Raw genomic sequence first — 15,278 nt, 5'->3', positions numbered from 1 at the left:
TTTATTCATGCGTTTTGGGAAATGTGTCTCCTTATTGGATTTTTTTTTTTTTTGTATATTAACTTGTTTTCCTGACAAAACTTTAACACCTTTTTATAGCTTAGTCAAACTACCATGTTTTATATTTGCACTGTACAATGTTTCAGCAGAAAGAAATGCATCTTTATTCACAGAAAAGAAAAAAAAAACTATTAAAAAATAGCTGATATAAACACATAAGTCTATTAAAAAATGAACTATAATTTCTGAGCATCTACCTGAAAATGTAGCAGTTCAAGCATGTAAATTTGTCCAATTTGGCTCTCTAGGTTTATTTTTTTTTCATTTGCCTTGATATGCATATTTAATACATAGCCTTAGGCTAGATCTCATTTGGTGAAAGTTGGTGTAGGGGTGATGATGAGCCACTTCAGAAGGACAGAGACAGCATGTTGTTTCCTCTGTTTTATGTATTGGCCCACTATTCTGATCTGCGGGTCTTCCCCTCATGGTTTTATTTGCACATGAAATACTAGGAGCATTTCAACTGATTGGCTATGAATAATGATAGCTCAAAAGAAGTGTAGGTTAATTTGTTGTGTGCCAGGGTTTCTCTTGTGGAGGTGACAGTTTGTGACAGCTGTTTGACACCCCAAAAATCCATACCCCTGTATTGTTATTAGTGGTGTAAAGCTACCCTGTGTGCGTTTAATGTGAATGTCAGGGGTGGTAGTAGTGGCAGACCTGAATTAGGAACTAAGGCAGCTCTCAGCTTTATTGTTTTTCTAGACCTTGAAACAGGCATGGAGGAAAGTAACAGAAAGAATTGTAGGATTAGCCAATATTTACCATAACACTTTAAATGGGGTACTCAAATATTGCATGCTCCCCCTTTCAAAATCTACTGCTCTGCAATTTATATAACTTAATTGGGAACCAAACCCAAAAACAACAAAGGAATGAACTCTTCAGAGATACACCTGTGCTGAAAAAAAGGAGACAGCTGAAAGTTGTTGTGCTGTACTTGTTTGGTAATAAATGTGTTTATTGAATTTTATTTTAGTGCGCTATTAGCTGTTATGTAATATAGTTAGTGTAAAGGGTCCAGGGACTTGGTAGATCAAATAGTGTAGTGTTGGCCACAGAAAGCTGAAACTTTTGTTATTACTCTGCTGTGTTTAGTAAATATAACAGCCCATAATTAGTGTTTGAATTTTTAACACCCTCGTTTTTTTTTATTGCTCTGAGGTATTAGCTGTAGATGGAAAGAAGGTAATTACAGCTATAACCCTGGCTGAACCAGATTAGTACGGGGAAAGAAAGATAAGAAAAGAGGGGGAAAAAAGCCTTTGCAGCTGCAGTTTAAGTTTGGTTTCCCAGCACAGACAATTTATTATTGTTCAACTAAACATACCAGGCCCTATCCTGAATTCTGTGTTCAGCCTAACATGTCTGATGATCATTTTTTTTCATATTTCAAGCTATTTAAATTTGAAAAACATGACAAATTATAAAATTTGGAGATTTTAAAACTTTCTTTGAACATAATGTAACATTTTGTATTTTAATTACACTTCTGTTGTAGCTGGCCTCACCTGGTGACATAGAATTCTTCCTTGAATACAAACCTGTTTTGAAGCCTAGTAATTCTCCCATAGAAATTTATAACTGTCCTTCCACTGGCTTTTGTGGGAACAGTTTTTTTGATATTTGTTCATATGTTTTTGTAGCTCAGAGGTAATAATATACAGATGATAATTCCTAATATATCATTAAAATAGAAATATATGCACATGTCTTTTATGAAAAAAGATTACTGAGAGATTAGAAATCCAACATCTTAGCTGTAGAACAGAAAGATTAGTCTGAATATTAAAACTTTCAGCACTCACATGAGGAGATGCTTTATTTTGTACTTTTGGATATCCAGACAACTTAACATTTCTTTAGTATTTCTCCTCAAAGAATGGTCTGTGCAAATTCCTGACATTTTGCAGATTAGAAAAAGTAAAAATAGGGTAGTATATACCTGTTCCAGTAATATAATTATAATTATTATTATAATTTAGTAATTAAATCTTTAGGTAAGATTTCACTGAGTAATGAAGTAATTGAGGGTCTGATGGTATAGTCTGCAGGTATGCCACACTTTTGTGGACTTCAGTGGGAGCTTTAAGAAACACCAGATTAGACCCCAAAGGTTCCCTTTCTGTCTGTAGTGTGTCAGAAGGAAAACTAGGTAGCTAACTGCAACAATAATAAGGCAAACTTAGAATGTGCCTTAAGACTTTGAACATTACTGTAGGCCCTTTCTTTCTTTTGCCTTGTGAAGGGGCAAAAACCATCAGTGACTTTCCAAGACTGTAGATAGTGTTGTGCATTCCTGCTTTTTGATGGGCCAAGGTACACTTCTGTCACCAGCTGAAGTCTCAAATTTGAGTGTTTTAATTTTAAACTCTGTTCTCTCAAAGTGAACCAATAATGCTTTTCAGTATCTATTTGATAACTGTGATTCCTTTCGGTTTGAGTTGTCTATCAGTCTAGATGAAGTGTAGCCACACAGAATGACATAGAAGGACAATTAAAAAAAACCAACACCTCTCTGATTTTTCAAGTCTCAGTTCCTTGGTGACAACTGGATTACATGTCTGATTTCAATCTTAATTAGAAAATACAAAACACACGGCTTTTCAGAACACTGCCATGTTCTAGGAGACTCAAAAATTGCTCCTGATGCTTTCTTCAAATGCAAAATCAAGGGACAAGAATTAAAACTTGTACATATATACAAAATATCTGATAGATTGCTGTGCCTTATTTTTGGTTCAGTTGTGTAGCTCTAGTACAAAAAAGTAATCATCTTAAGTATGCATCTTTTCAAAAATAAACCTGAGCGATACCAGGAGTAGTCTTTTTTAGAAAACATACATCTTATGTCAAATTAGAATTTTTCATGTCTTTTTGTCATATTAAAAGTTCTTTTAAATAGTAAGTTTATTATTAAATGCACTGGACATGATCTCTAAGATACCATCCTGGACTCTACACACGCCAAACACAGACATGGATGCACACACAGAAACCCACGTGCATGCATGCAATAAATTTCCCTGTCCTGTGTAATCTATAATATTTTCATATATGGCTGTACCTAGATACAGATCTTTAGGGTATCAGTCATATAAGTCATTCCCCTGTGTTTACATGTGTTATTTGTAAGAACAAGGTGAGCAAGATTTGGATTGTGTTTGTGGGGAATAATGCCATCTGTATCAAATAGTTCAGTTCAGTTTTGTAAAACTGAAAAATAACTGAAACTGTATAACTGAAAAACAAAAACCTGAAAAACTGGTAAAATTAATTTGCCAGACCTTTGAGTCCAATGACATTTAGAAAAAAATAAGCATTATAGCTATTGTAGCTTCTTTTATAAAAACAAGTTGTGTTTTGTTTGTTCTTTTAAGATTAATGATTTTTTCAATTTCATCTGATAAAATTATGTTGGGGCCTGATCCTGTCAGAGTTGTATACTTGAAATTTCAGTTAAAATATGTGAGTCAAATCCTGCTTAACTCACTCACATGGGTGTCAGCTGGCCTGATTGATTTTACTTCTCAGATATAAATAAGAAGCAGATTCCTTATGGTTAATTGAGTCTTTAATATCACCATAAAAAGCAGTATGATATCAGAATCAGCCCTAGCAGGACTATCTACACTCACAGAAAGCTAGCCAGGCTTTGCCCAGCAGATATTTTGGACATACAAAGTAAGAATTGCGATTTATCAGAATCTTATATCAAATTTCTCTGTTACAACATCTCTGTTCAAGAAATCCAGTAGTAGTTAAAAACTCTTATGGTTTCCAGCAGATTTTCAGCATCAACAAAAGAGAAATGTGTCAGATTGGCTTTGTATGCCTTTTGTCCTTTCTGTTGCTCTTTTCTAGATTTAGCAAAATTCAATGGTGGTGCTAAATGTTTTTTTTTTTTACTTTCAAGGGAAAAAACATTGGTAAAATTGTGTTTTCTAGGGAAGGCTGTGTGTGTAAATGAGAAACAGCGGATAGCAGTGGAGTGATCTCCTGTGGCCCTGCTAGTACAAGCTTTCCCCATATTGTCTCCTGCTTTTATATTAATTACAACTTGCATTATCAGCTGTGAGTCTGTAGCCCAGCAAATAGAAAATACTGCCCCTGGAGACATAGCTTCTTGTATCTATTTTCTATCTCCTTCTATTGTGCTCTACTCAGTATTCACTGCTTTTCTCCTAGTAGCACTGCTCTTTAACACAATTAAGTAAGAGCAAGAGGAGTACCATATTTGACTCCCAATTATTAGAACTACTGGGAATAGATACATGTGTGCTTTTCACTTTCTATGGTATCTGGCATTAGTTTAGGTCATACATGTGTGAAATTTTTATAGTGTGCGCATGTACACAAAATAGACAATTCTGTTTTGGCAGATATCCTCCACACTCTTCAATATGTTTCTGCAAAGTATATTACTAAATTTGCAAGAAGAAATGAGAAGTCATGCTAGCAGTTTGTGTAATCTATCTAAAGCTATATGTTTGGTATGTTTGGTTTCTACATTTCCTTCTTTTCAGTGTGATAACTCAATACAAATTTCATTGAAACAAACAGAAAAATTGTAACTAATATTAGTGGGCTTTAGACTAGGATCTCTTGAGGTACTTCAACTATACCAATGAAGTTTTCCCATGAAGCACACTTTCAAGGTGCCACTTGGTCTCTTTTTTTTTTTTTTTTTTTTTTTTTTTTAGTGAAGGTGTGCATAAAAAGAAATATAAAATAAATAGTTATGATTAGTCATTTGGCCAAGAATTTTTTTTGAGGGATGTGAGGTTGGAAATGGTCTAGGGGAGAAAAAGCTCAATTCACTGACTTGTACAATGATCTCAGTCCAAACGAAAAGAATGCTGCATTTTTATGAGCCTGTAAACTACACCCCTAAAATTATTTGTCATTTTTTATAATATTAAAGTCTAGCTATTTCTCTCCCTTTCAAATTCCTTCAACATTTGACTGTTGTATTTAGTAAATACCTTATCTTATATTTTCTGTCCTCCAACAAAACTCTGCCAAATATCTTCCTCAAAAATACTGTGTCACAAGAAATACATTGAATTCTCAATCAACACAGTATGTCTTTCTCAAACCAAATCTACAAACTGAGGTCAAGAACAACTCAGCCTGGTAGAGACAGCAAGTGTTTTCAGCTGTGGGAAGTCTCATTCAGTGACCCTTTCCAAATTTTTACAGCTTTGAAACAGAAAGGCTGGTCTAGATTTTGAAATATTGTATGATAGGTTTTGGATGACATTCGCCTTAAAACACAGCTGGGCAGTTACCAGTTAATTATTGTAACTTTCATACATGTGCTAAGGTGCTCCAACAGCAGCCAGCACAAGAGAGCCTGCAGTACACAAAATTAGCATAACTCACTGTGTTCCATGAAAAGTTTAGCCTAGGTGAACATGTTGCAATTACTATGATGTCTAAAAGAAGGTTCCAGCACAATGCTGTTGGAGGGCTAAACTCATGCTATGCTATTGTTTCTTTTCTTTTTCATGTATTTCTTCTAGCTCTTTATCTGATTACCATCCGGCAAACAGCTGACGCTAAGAGGCTGCAGAGGACTGAAGAGCTTCTGTCTGCTGTTTGCCTTCAGCTTGAAGCTATTTGAGTGGCTTCCTAAGTCAGAGATAAAAAGAGAAGCTCATAGGCACAACTGTGTTTTAATCCAGGCTGTAAAGAACTTGCACAGTTTTTGCCTTTTATTTCCATGGGAACTTTTTGCTAACCTTATTTTCAAGTTTTTTGTTCTTTTTAATAACAACCGGGTCGCTTCAACTTTCAAGATTTCTCATCTTTCTTTTTGTGTTTCTCTCCATCTGACTCTGAAAAATGATGGTAAAATCTGGGGGATTTATTTGTTTTTCATGTTTTGTTTTGCTGTTTGTTTTTTTCTTTTCTTTTCCGATGAAACTGTGGGGAATAACAGTATTAATTAGAGAAGATTAACATAATAACCTCAATGAATATAAAATACTACTGTTTGGTTGCAGCTTTTTCCTGTTGTAGTTCTTTATGAGGAAAAGTAGATCAGTATTCTAGGTTTTGGAAGGGCTGGTGATTTTGTGCTGTAAGTGTTCTTGTGCTGCATGTTGTGCTGACAGGTTAGGCAAATTTCAGATCCTGACCTGTCTTCTGACTTTACTCATGTCTTCCTGTCATGGAACCACATGCGTAGGTGTATGTGTGTGTCTGCCCTTGCAAGATGAAGGGGATTTGGACCTGCTTACCCTTTGGTCACCTGAGACTTTACTGGGAACCTTTTGAAGTCATGGGCTCTTTCCTTTGTCTCTGCTGTGATCCAGGTCAGGCCCATCAGATTTATGTTGCTGGGTATTGTAGCAAGCCGTTACTTGGCAGTTCTATCCTGTGTTGCGATACAGCATGTGGTACTAATCAGTGCTAGAAGATTACTTTGAGATGTTTCAATATAGATTTTGGGACTTGGTCCCAATTGCACTTACACTGTATTTTACAATGGGTAAATCAGTTGATTATGTTGAACTTACTTCTACTACACATTGATGTAGATGAGGTCAGAATCAGTCCTGCTCAAAGAAGTTATCCAACTTGTCACTTGCTGCTTTCAGCTTCTCCTTATGCTTTAATAGTCTAATGTTATTTCACAGTGTAGATTTAAACCACAATCAAATCTAAGCAACCTAAGAAGCAATTTTTTTTTGAGGGGAGATTCGTTGTTTGTTTTGTTGTTGGATTATTATAATGTGCTCGATTTAACTTGTCCCATGCAGGTGACAAGTAATGCAGGTCCAACCCCTGCTCTGATCTGTTTCATGTGTTCTTGCTCTCCTTTTCTGCCAGAGGAAATTCCATCTCTTGCCTGCCTTCATGTGGTGCTGATAAAGCTCTTCCTGTACAGTAGAATTCCTGTTTTCCTTTAAGCAACAGCAGGGTATTGGGAATGATCAGGAAAGGGGAGGAGGACGGGAGGAGAATACACTCAACAAAGTAGCACTAAACTGTAACATTAAGTTTTCCTCACTTATCCTTTTAAATAGCAGCTCCTCTCTCCGGGAAAGCCAATGCCCAATAAATTAGAAAGTATACATGAGTTATGTGACTTAAGTACAGTAGTTCAGCTCTTACTTAGCCAAGTTTTGAAAACTTGTAAGTCTGTCTTCTGCATTCCCTTTTGTAGTGTTTTATACATAGTAATGCAGAAGGAATTACATGAAAATCACTATACATGTTATTTTATATAATCATCTAGTGGTTGTTCGTGACAATTCTTGTAAGTGAACTGTTAGAGTGATAAATGAAGAAAAGTCTCTTGAAATGTGTCATATCAAGGTGGTAGCTGGGGGTGAGGAAGCATCTTTCTTGGAATATAATGTCTTTCAGAGAAAACCTGCTTTTTTCCCCTAACAACTTTGACTTCATTGGAAGTTTTTCCAGCATCTAAATGGGTGACAGAGAGGTTAGGGAGTGAAGACACACTCGGCTCCCATGCATTTTCTCCTGTACTTCTTGAAAAAGTTTCCCTCCTCCCCTCACTGCTGTAGTCAGCCTGGAAAAACAAAGTGTGGGGAGATAGTTTGCATACCAACTATCCTGATCCTAATAAGAACACCTAGTGTCATAAACTATGTAGGCAGGTACTCTTCCCTCCACTGCCTCCCCTCCCCCCACCACTACCGTGTAGAGCTCTTTAAGAAAGTAAATTTACGGTTTGTCTGTCCTGAAATATTGTTTCCCGGTACTATTCAAACAATTAAATCCAGAAAACTCTGTGGAAAGTTTAAAAAATAAAAAAAAAATCTGTCCTGTGTTTTAACAAGTAAATCTTTGTATCTCCTCTGCTTGTCTTTGCTGAAGAATTATTACCCTGTGCAAACAGTATAGGTGTTTGGCACATTTCACAAATGCTAATGTGTATACTTTCCTCCCCTTCCTCCCATCTTCTCCTGGTTTGCTTTCTGTTCTTCATTTGCTATTGGAATGGGAACCGTGGAAAAAATTCCTTGGCACTCTGACACCAGAATCCTTCATCTTGGAGAGACCACGATGATGCAACCTCAACGCACTCGGCAGGCACACCAGGGCCCTCCAGCGGGGGCCACGCTTCCCAGAGTGGAGACAACAGCAGCGAGCAAGGTAAAAGGTCAAACTTTTTCCCTCCACAAAGTAGGCATGACTAAAATAACTCCAGCTTTTTTCATTATATCAGTACATCTGCCTTAGAGTAAACATGGAGTGGCAGACTTGCAGTATAATCAGCTGTAAGTTAGGGAGACGGTATTTCCTTTTCCTAACCCACTTAGCTGCATTTTATTATTCTTTCAAAGCGAAATATCTAATCTTCAAACAAGCTTTGTAATAACAATTGATTAGTTCTGCCAATTCCTTTACAAATTTGGTTATCTACAGTTTATTTTTGTGTGGTGTAAGTAAATATAATGACAGACATATTCTCCAGCTGCGGTGCAGTTGTTTGAGTTGGGTTAAAGAAAGAGAGTTTAACCTGTAGTTTTATATGAGAGACTTCTATGTGAAGTTATGAAGCTGCTAAATTATATAAAGCAGAAGCAAACCCTGAATTAGGCAGAAAAATGTTTATTGAAATGTTTGCTTGTACAGATTTGTTTTTACTTCTGAAAATCTGAATTCTGAAAGGTAAATAGAGATACACTTGAACTGCAAAACCTCTTTTTTATCTATATACAGTGAAAGTTTCTCAAGGTTCAGGAGGTTTGATTATTATTTTAAGGTTTTTTGGTTTATTTCCTACTGCATTGCACCTTATGTGTGGTCATCTGCATCCATGCTGAGTGAGTGTCAAAGGCTGTCATTCTGTTATGATAGTGTTTTACACATGCTCATTAGAAGAATAACTGACTCCAGAAGATGTAAGAGTCAAGCCCTCAGTGCTAAACGTTGGATAAAGATGGCCTGCTGTCATTCTTGGATCTTGACTCAAGAGTTGATTTTTTCTTTTTTCTCCTTTTTTGATTTTTTTTTTTAGTCCAGAGTTTAAGGTAGACTCCATTCTTGTTTTTCTTTGCAGACATGGTAAGCTTCTGCCAGTGAGAGAGACATTACCTCTTTAAGGTTTTATGATAGGGTCTCATCATGAGATGTTTCTCCTACATCTGCAGTATTTTACCTGTCTTTTTGCCCATGTGCCCACCCAAAACTGGCAAAAGGAGAAGCATTCAAGGCTAGAGTTGTGTTGACTATTCTCATGCTGCAGACTGCCTCCCTCCATGATATTTGCCATGCCTAGACAGCAGAAGAGATATATGATTTCATATCTCTCACACGGCCCATTGCTTGGCACAGAGCTAGTTTCCCTCACCTGCCTAATGATCTGGTGCTTCCTAGAACCCATTGTGGTTCTAGGAATTTGCAAAGTTTGTTTCTGGTAGAGTGGTTTGGTTTTGTCTTCTATTTGTAAGAATTGTTTATACATTGATAATCCTATTGCTGATAGAAAGCGGCCATGGCACAGGGTGTGATCCAACTCCAAAATGAGTCACAAGGATTTTTTGCTATGGGATTAAATTGTAAATGTACAAGATCCAGCATGAACCATTACAGCTTTAACAGCTGATAGGGAGAGCTTGACTGCTAAACAGCATAATGGTGTTATGTCTATTGGCTGGCCATAGGCCAGGATACTGTTGATCAAATGTTTACGTGGTATATTGTAGCTAAAGTTCTTGGTGTTGCAGATTATTTGCTTGCTTAAAACTGATTCCATTCAGGTGCTAGCAGATGAAAGATTATTCTACAGGACCAGCAGAATTCCCATTGAAGATGGCTCTGGATTGCTCTTACCCTCTCAGCCCTGGGAAAGAATAAAGAGAGTGAGGTCTCTCTTGAATTTTCATTAGGTTTTCTTCTTCTTCCTTTACTTTATAATTCCTGAGACAGTGAGCTGGTCCCAGACAATGCCAGGAAGGATAAATGCCCTCTTGAGCTATTCCAGTGCAGTTATTTACTTGGATCAACTTGGTTTCCCTGCAGTTTTGCTGAGAACTTCCACAAATGCTGCTTCAAGTATTTATTCCACTTGCCCCAAAGGACTTCTTGGAAATGGGAGCTCATTAGAGAGTCTTGGGTTACATTAGTAACTTACAGTCTTCTCCACTAATGCCTGGTGGCAGCAGAGATTGATTCATCCTAGAGTCAGTCTCTTCTGGCTTTTGAGAGCACTTTTTCCAGGGGTCTCTGCTTTTGCCTTTAGTGTATGATGTGCATCCTATGATATTTTTAAAAAATTCTTATTATTTTATTTTATTTTATTTTTATTATATTTTGGGGAGGGAGAAGATGGAAATAATTTGGGTGAGTGATGACTTTTTTTTCAGACTTTCTCTGTGTGAGGTAGACACATTTATTGCCTGTAAGAACCCATCCATAATTCTTTACAGTTTGAACCAAATAAAAAGGTGTAGACATTTTGTCTCTTTATGGAGGACAGTCTCTCCACTACAGTTCATGGCTCCCTTTGGCATCAAGAATGTTAATCTAGTCTGTGTTTGGTATTATTAGAAACATGCTGGCATTTGAAGAGTTAAGTAAAGGGCCTTCAGGCAGTAAATGTTGAAAGATTATCCTAATTTTATTAGTGATGAGTGTCTATGTTGTTCTTAACATGTCACCTCACTTGTTTAACAGAAAACTAAGCAACACAACATATTGATCATCTGGCAAACCAAAGTAGTAGTGATCTGTAATCCACCAAGCAGTTATTGACTTTATCCCAGTTCAGATCCACAAATGCAAATCAATGGTGTATAATACAATTTTAAAGATTAGTAATTATGTAGTAGGTCCAATCTACTTTCCCCCTGCCCTGGAAAGAGTTAAATGTGTCCAATAATAAAAAATAAAACACTCTAAACATCTTACAAAGGAGAAAAAGGAGAAGCTGATTTAATGGTCTAATGAGGCCATCTTCCAGAGACTTGTTTTGTGTAGGGCTTGCTTTGACCTTTCGCTTTGCTCAGGAGCCCAACGCTTCATTTTTCACATTCTTGCAATTACGTTAACGCTTCAAGCATTTCTGACTCCAAGTCAGCTAGCAACACCAGGCATAACTCAACACTGTGAGTTTTTCTCCTCTCTGTAGATTCATTAACAGGTCACCGGGGTCCCAACTGAAATTTAAAACTGACTGGTTCTGTTGGGTTAGCTGAGTTATAGCAAGGGAGATGGCAGGAAAGGGGGTGAGAGAAGGGGAGGGGAAAGAGAAGACCCTGGGGTTTTTGCCAAGGAATATATGTGTAAAAAGTCTAAGTGGAAGATTAAAAGGTGTGTGTAGCTTTATCATCCACCCTTTTCTTTGGAGAGGAAAAAACACATCTGAAAGTCTTCTGGGGTATTGTGTTTTCTTTATTCTCTGCTAAACAAAGTGAAAACAGCCACTGCCTTTACATAAAAGACTAAATGACTTCTAGAATTTGGCATAAGTTTGTACCACTGTGATGGATATGATGCTCCCAGACTTTAATTCCTATTTAATTTCTTTATGGGATATTGCAAATAATGAATATGGCAGATTATGCATGAAAAATGGGAAATAAATCTTTTTAAGGTTTAAAAACATGCGGTCTACAGGCAAGCACCAGGGAATAATTTCAGTTTCATATTTTATGGCACCAGGATTGTATGCCTGATCTGTCATATTCTAGTTCACTCACTCAAAGGGCCTGATCCATCCAAGTTAGATGGAGACTGTGTTCCTTCTGGACCTTTCAGGAAGTTCAGCGTCTTTTTAGGGTTAAACCTGGGGTGACAAACCTGATCATAAGTTAGAAGCCAGGAATTAGAAAATTCTGATAGGTTATAGAGCAGTAAAAATAGAAAAGAGTATCACATCTACTTTACTTTACACATGTGAGTTTTGTGGCTTTTTGAGCTTGAATTTTTTTTAACATAACTACTTGTGCTGAATGATCTGCCCCTCTATAAATAATATCTGAGGCTACTCTCTAGGGCAAATCTCAAAGTAGTTTATAAGTACTTCTGTGCCAGCTTGATGTCTGTACATGATAGCTTTCTTTGGCAAAGACTCCATAATCTGGTTCAGGACAAAGTCAACTAAGATATTGACTGAAATTAAGCATCCTTTACTCTCTGGACTGATGCTTGTTGGAAAAATTAAGTAGTATTATTTTTTTCTTCAGTATATACCATCCTGTAATAAAGATAGTATGTAAATCAAATTTGTTTACAAGACTAGGTGATAAAGTCCAAAGGTCTATTTTATTATTAGAAACTCTACTAGCACTACACAAAGCTTAGAACCAAACTCCAGTAGTTAGAAAAAGGAGAGGGATATGTTGATGTTAGCAACAATTAAAAAATAATATATTCATGCAAAGTCTTTGGAAGCTAATCCAAAAGCTAATGCTACAACTTCTTTTCCCTAGTTCTGTAAGTATGGTAAGCCTGCTGAAGCTAGTATGCATATTCATCATAAAGATTCAGAACATATTTTTATTCCTTTGTGTTTTTACCTATAAAGCGCTAGAGTATGGTTTTACTGAAGAAGAGCTGCCTTCTGTAAGAAAGGAAATTCCTGAAAGGCAGGCTCAAACATCCAGACTGAAAAATCAAACTTGCTAATAAATAATGCTTCACTGGAGATGCATTATTTCAGAAGGCACAGCTCTCATAAAGGTGAACTGTATGAAGTATGAAAAACTCTTAAAGAACAATGACTTTTTTCAACTGAGGAAGATACAGGAAGCGAGTAGCCCTTATTAATTCATCTTTTTCTTTCAAGTTTGAGGGGCCCATCCTTGTGTTGATATGTATGAGTAATTCCCATTAATGGTGATGGGAGTTACGCATGTGCACTGACAGAAGAATAGACCCCTTAGTGTTCAAAGCACATGAAATTTACATTTTTTCCATTGCTGTAATTGAGATGTTGACAAATTGGAGAATATTGATGGGCCTTTGTTTTAAGTATTTCTTGCCAAGTTTGCTTTATTTTTTCATGGTTTAAACAATGGTGTGGGTTCAGCAGCAGTGAGTAATAAGGGTAAAGATAACTTTGATTTCAATATTTTGATGTGCCAATAAGAAATAAATTCTTAGGCAAATAGAATATGTTGTTTTAATCATTAGCTATGCATGAAAGAAAAATTGATGTTGACATCTTTGCTGTAAAATCGTTGTAATGGGGCCTTCCTTACAATTCATTTTTGTAAAATTCATTTTGTACATTTTGCAGCAATTGAACAATCCCTGCACTGTGAATAGGCAGAATTCCCAGAAATACTGAGACAGTTGGCCCAGTAACTGCTGAGCTCACACTGCACACCACATGCACATTAACCATGATCATGCCAGAACCAGCTTAGCTAAATATAGTCAAATTTTGATATTCTCACATCCTTTCTTTTATTTCTATTGCATAAAAAAATAAATGTTTGCTGACTCCAGGAATTAAACAATAACTGCAAAAGAGATGTGTGTCCCTACCCACTGTTCAATAAGTAGCATTAAAATTTCATAGTGAATTTTCACTTCACTGTACAGTTATCTAATGATTATGCTGGTAGCAACTGCAGATTCCTCACCTTTTATTAAATTACAGCTTAGAGATTGTGTGTGTGTGGTGTTTAAAAGACTATACTTATATTCAAGTTACTCACCTACTCTTACCTTTTAATCCATGTAGGTTTGTATATTTAGATGTAGATAAAAATCTACATAAGCATTTACTTCCATATTTGTAGTATGTTTTGCTGGGGTTTCAAAAGCAACCTAGTAAAACTCTGTCAATGGAATGTTTTCATAGTGGCAGTAATCTCTTTAAAATAACCCTAAATACAATATGACAGATGCCATCTGGAATAATCTTTTGCTAGTTGCTTTCAACTTTTATTTTTTCCTACAGCTAAGTTCATCTAAAACTGGTCACTTACTGTTACGGTAAACATAGTGAACTCCTTCCTCCACTTTTGTATGTGAATGTTCAGAGAAAAAAAGTACATTATTTCACTTAAGAGATTGTTACTGTGGAGAGGTTTGTCTCTGATTTCATGTTTCTGGGTATTTTAAAATATATGTATGTGTACATGTGCATTTATATATTTATTTATGTATTTGTATTTCAAAATACAAAGGTAGGACTCCCCCTTAGGCTATTCCTTCCCTCTCAGATCCCATTCAGCATAACCCAATTTGCCTCCAAATGCTAGATAACATCCCATTCACTAAATTATAATTGCATGTTTGCTATAATATTAATGGCTTCAAAATGCAACACATTCAAACGTACACTATTAAGTGCTTAAGTATCTTCCTGTGTTGTTACAGACTAATTTCTTCCTATATATACCAATTCATTTCAAAGATCTAGTGTTGGAATCTCTGGATTTTTTTTTAACATAGTTGTGTAAAGGGTTGTCTCCTGATGCCTGTTAGAGTTTAATTTAGAGTAGTAATTAAACTTGAATACTGCCTCATAAACAAAAGATAAACAATAAACCAGCCACGTTCCCTGCTGTTTCATAGCTTTCTTTCCCAGATGTTTTAGCCTGATAATTTTTACATAGTGAACTACCTAACATGGAGTGCTGTGGACAGAGGTCAAAGCCTAGTTCTTTGTAATTGTTTTATAAAAACTTTTCGTTAATGAAATACCACAGGGTTTCCTTTGTATAGCAGATAAAATTGTCAGATACCAAAGGACACTCATTAATTGACTTTTTAATTCTCTCCCTCTTTATTAAGACAGCTCTTATTTAAAAAAAAAAAAAAAAAAAAAACCCAAAAAAAAACAACAACCCATACACTTTATTTTAACTGTTGATGTCCAAGAAATGTTTCTATTTCTTTATATGGGCCTGCCTGAACAGTACATTGGAATACTCTGTGTCATCCGTAAAAAATCAAAATGCCCTTGCAGGAGCTGCTCTCTTCATGTTGATCCTAAGCAATGACGGAAATGTTGACAGTGGAAGGCTTTTAATGTTCCGACGGCTCCGGGGGCTGCGAGGCCGGAGTGTCCATCGCCGGGCCGCCCTGTGTCAGCCATGATCTCTAATTGCCAGGTAGCGGTAGGCCGCTCAGCTGCAGGAGCCATGTTATTTTCACTGGGTGGGGTAATTACTGAAAGCTGAGAATAGCTGCACTAAAGACACAGGGATACTTTCATGATCCCATTAGCATAAGAGAGGGTAAATTATTCATGCCAAGTGAGGATTCTATGGGGAAAA

The 15,278-nt window shown here is 36.5% G+C and overlaps 1 protein-coding gene across 10 annotated transcripts in view; it reads left to right on the top strand.

Moving 5' to 3' along the window:
• Window positions 1–15,278, top strand: part of MEIS2 (Meis homeobox 2) — a 171,874-nt gene that overhangs the window by 7,745 nt on the left and 148,851 nt on the right. For all 10 annotated transcript variants that reach the window (XM_077784071.1, XM_077784070.1, XM_021539301.3 and 7 more), the window contains one exon: window positions 8,079–8,193. In XM_077784071.1, coding sequence (XP_077640197.1) covers window positions 8,079–8,193 — 115 coding nt within the window. The remainder of the gene's footprint in view (window positions 1–8,078; window positions 8,194–15,278) is intronic.

Source organism: Lonchura striata, chromosome 6, assembly GCF_046129695.1.
Source record: "Lonchura striata isolate bLonStr1 chromosome 6, bLonStr1.mat, whole genome shotgun sequence".
Lineage (NCBI taxonomy): Eukaryota > Metazoa > Chordata > Aves > Passeriformes > Estrildidae > Lonchura > Lonchura striata.
Note: the sequence above shows the minus strand (reverse complement) of the source record. Positions and strands in the feature narration are given on the sequence as shown.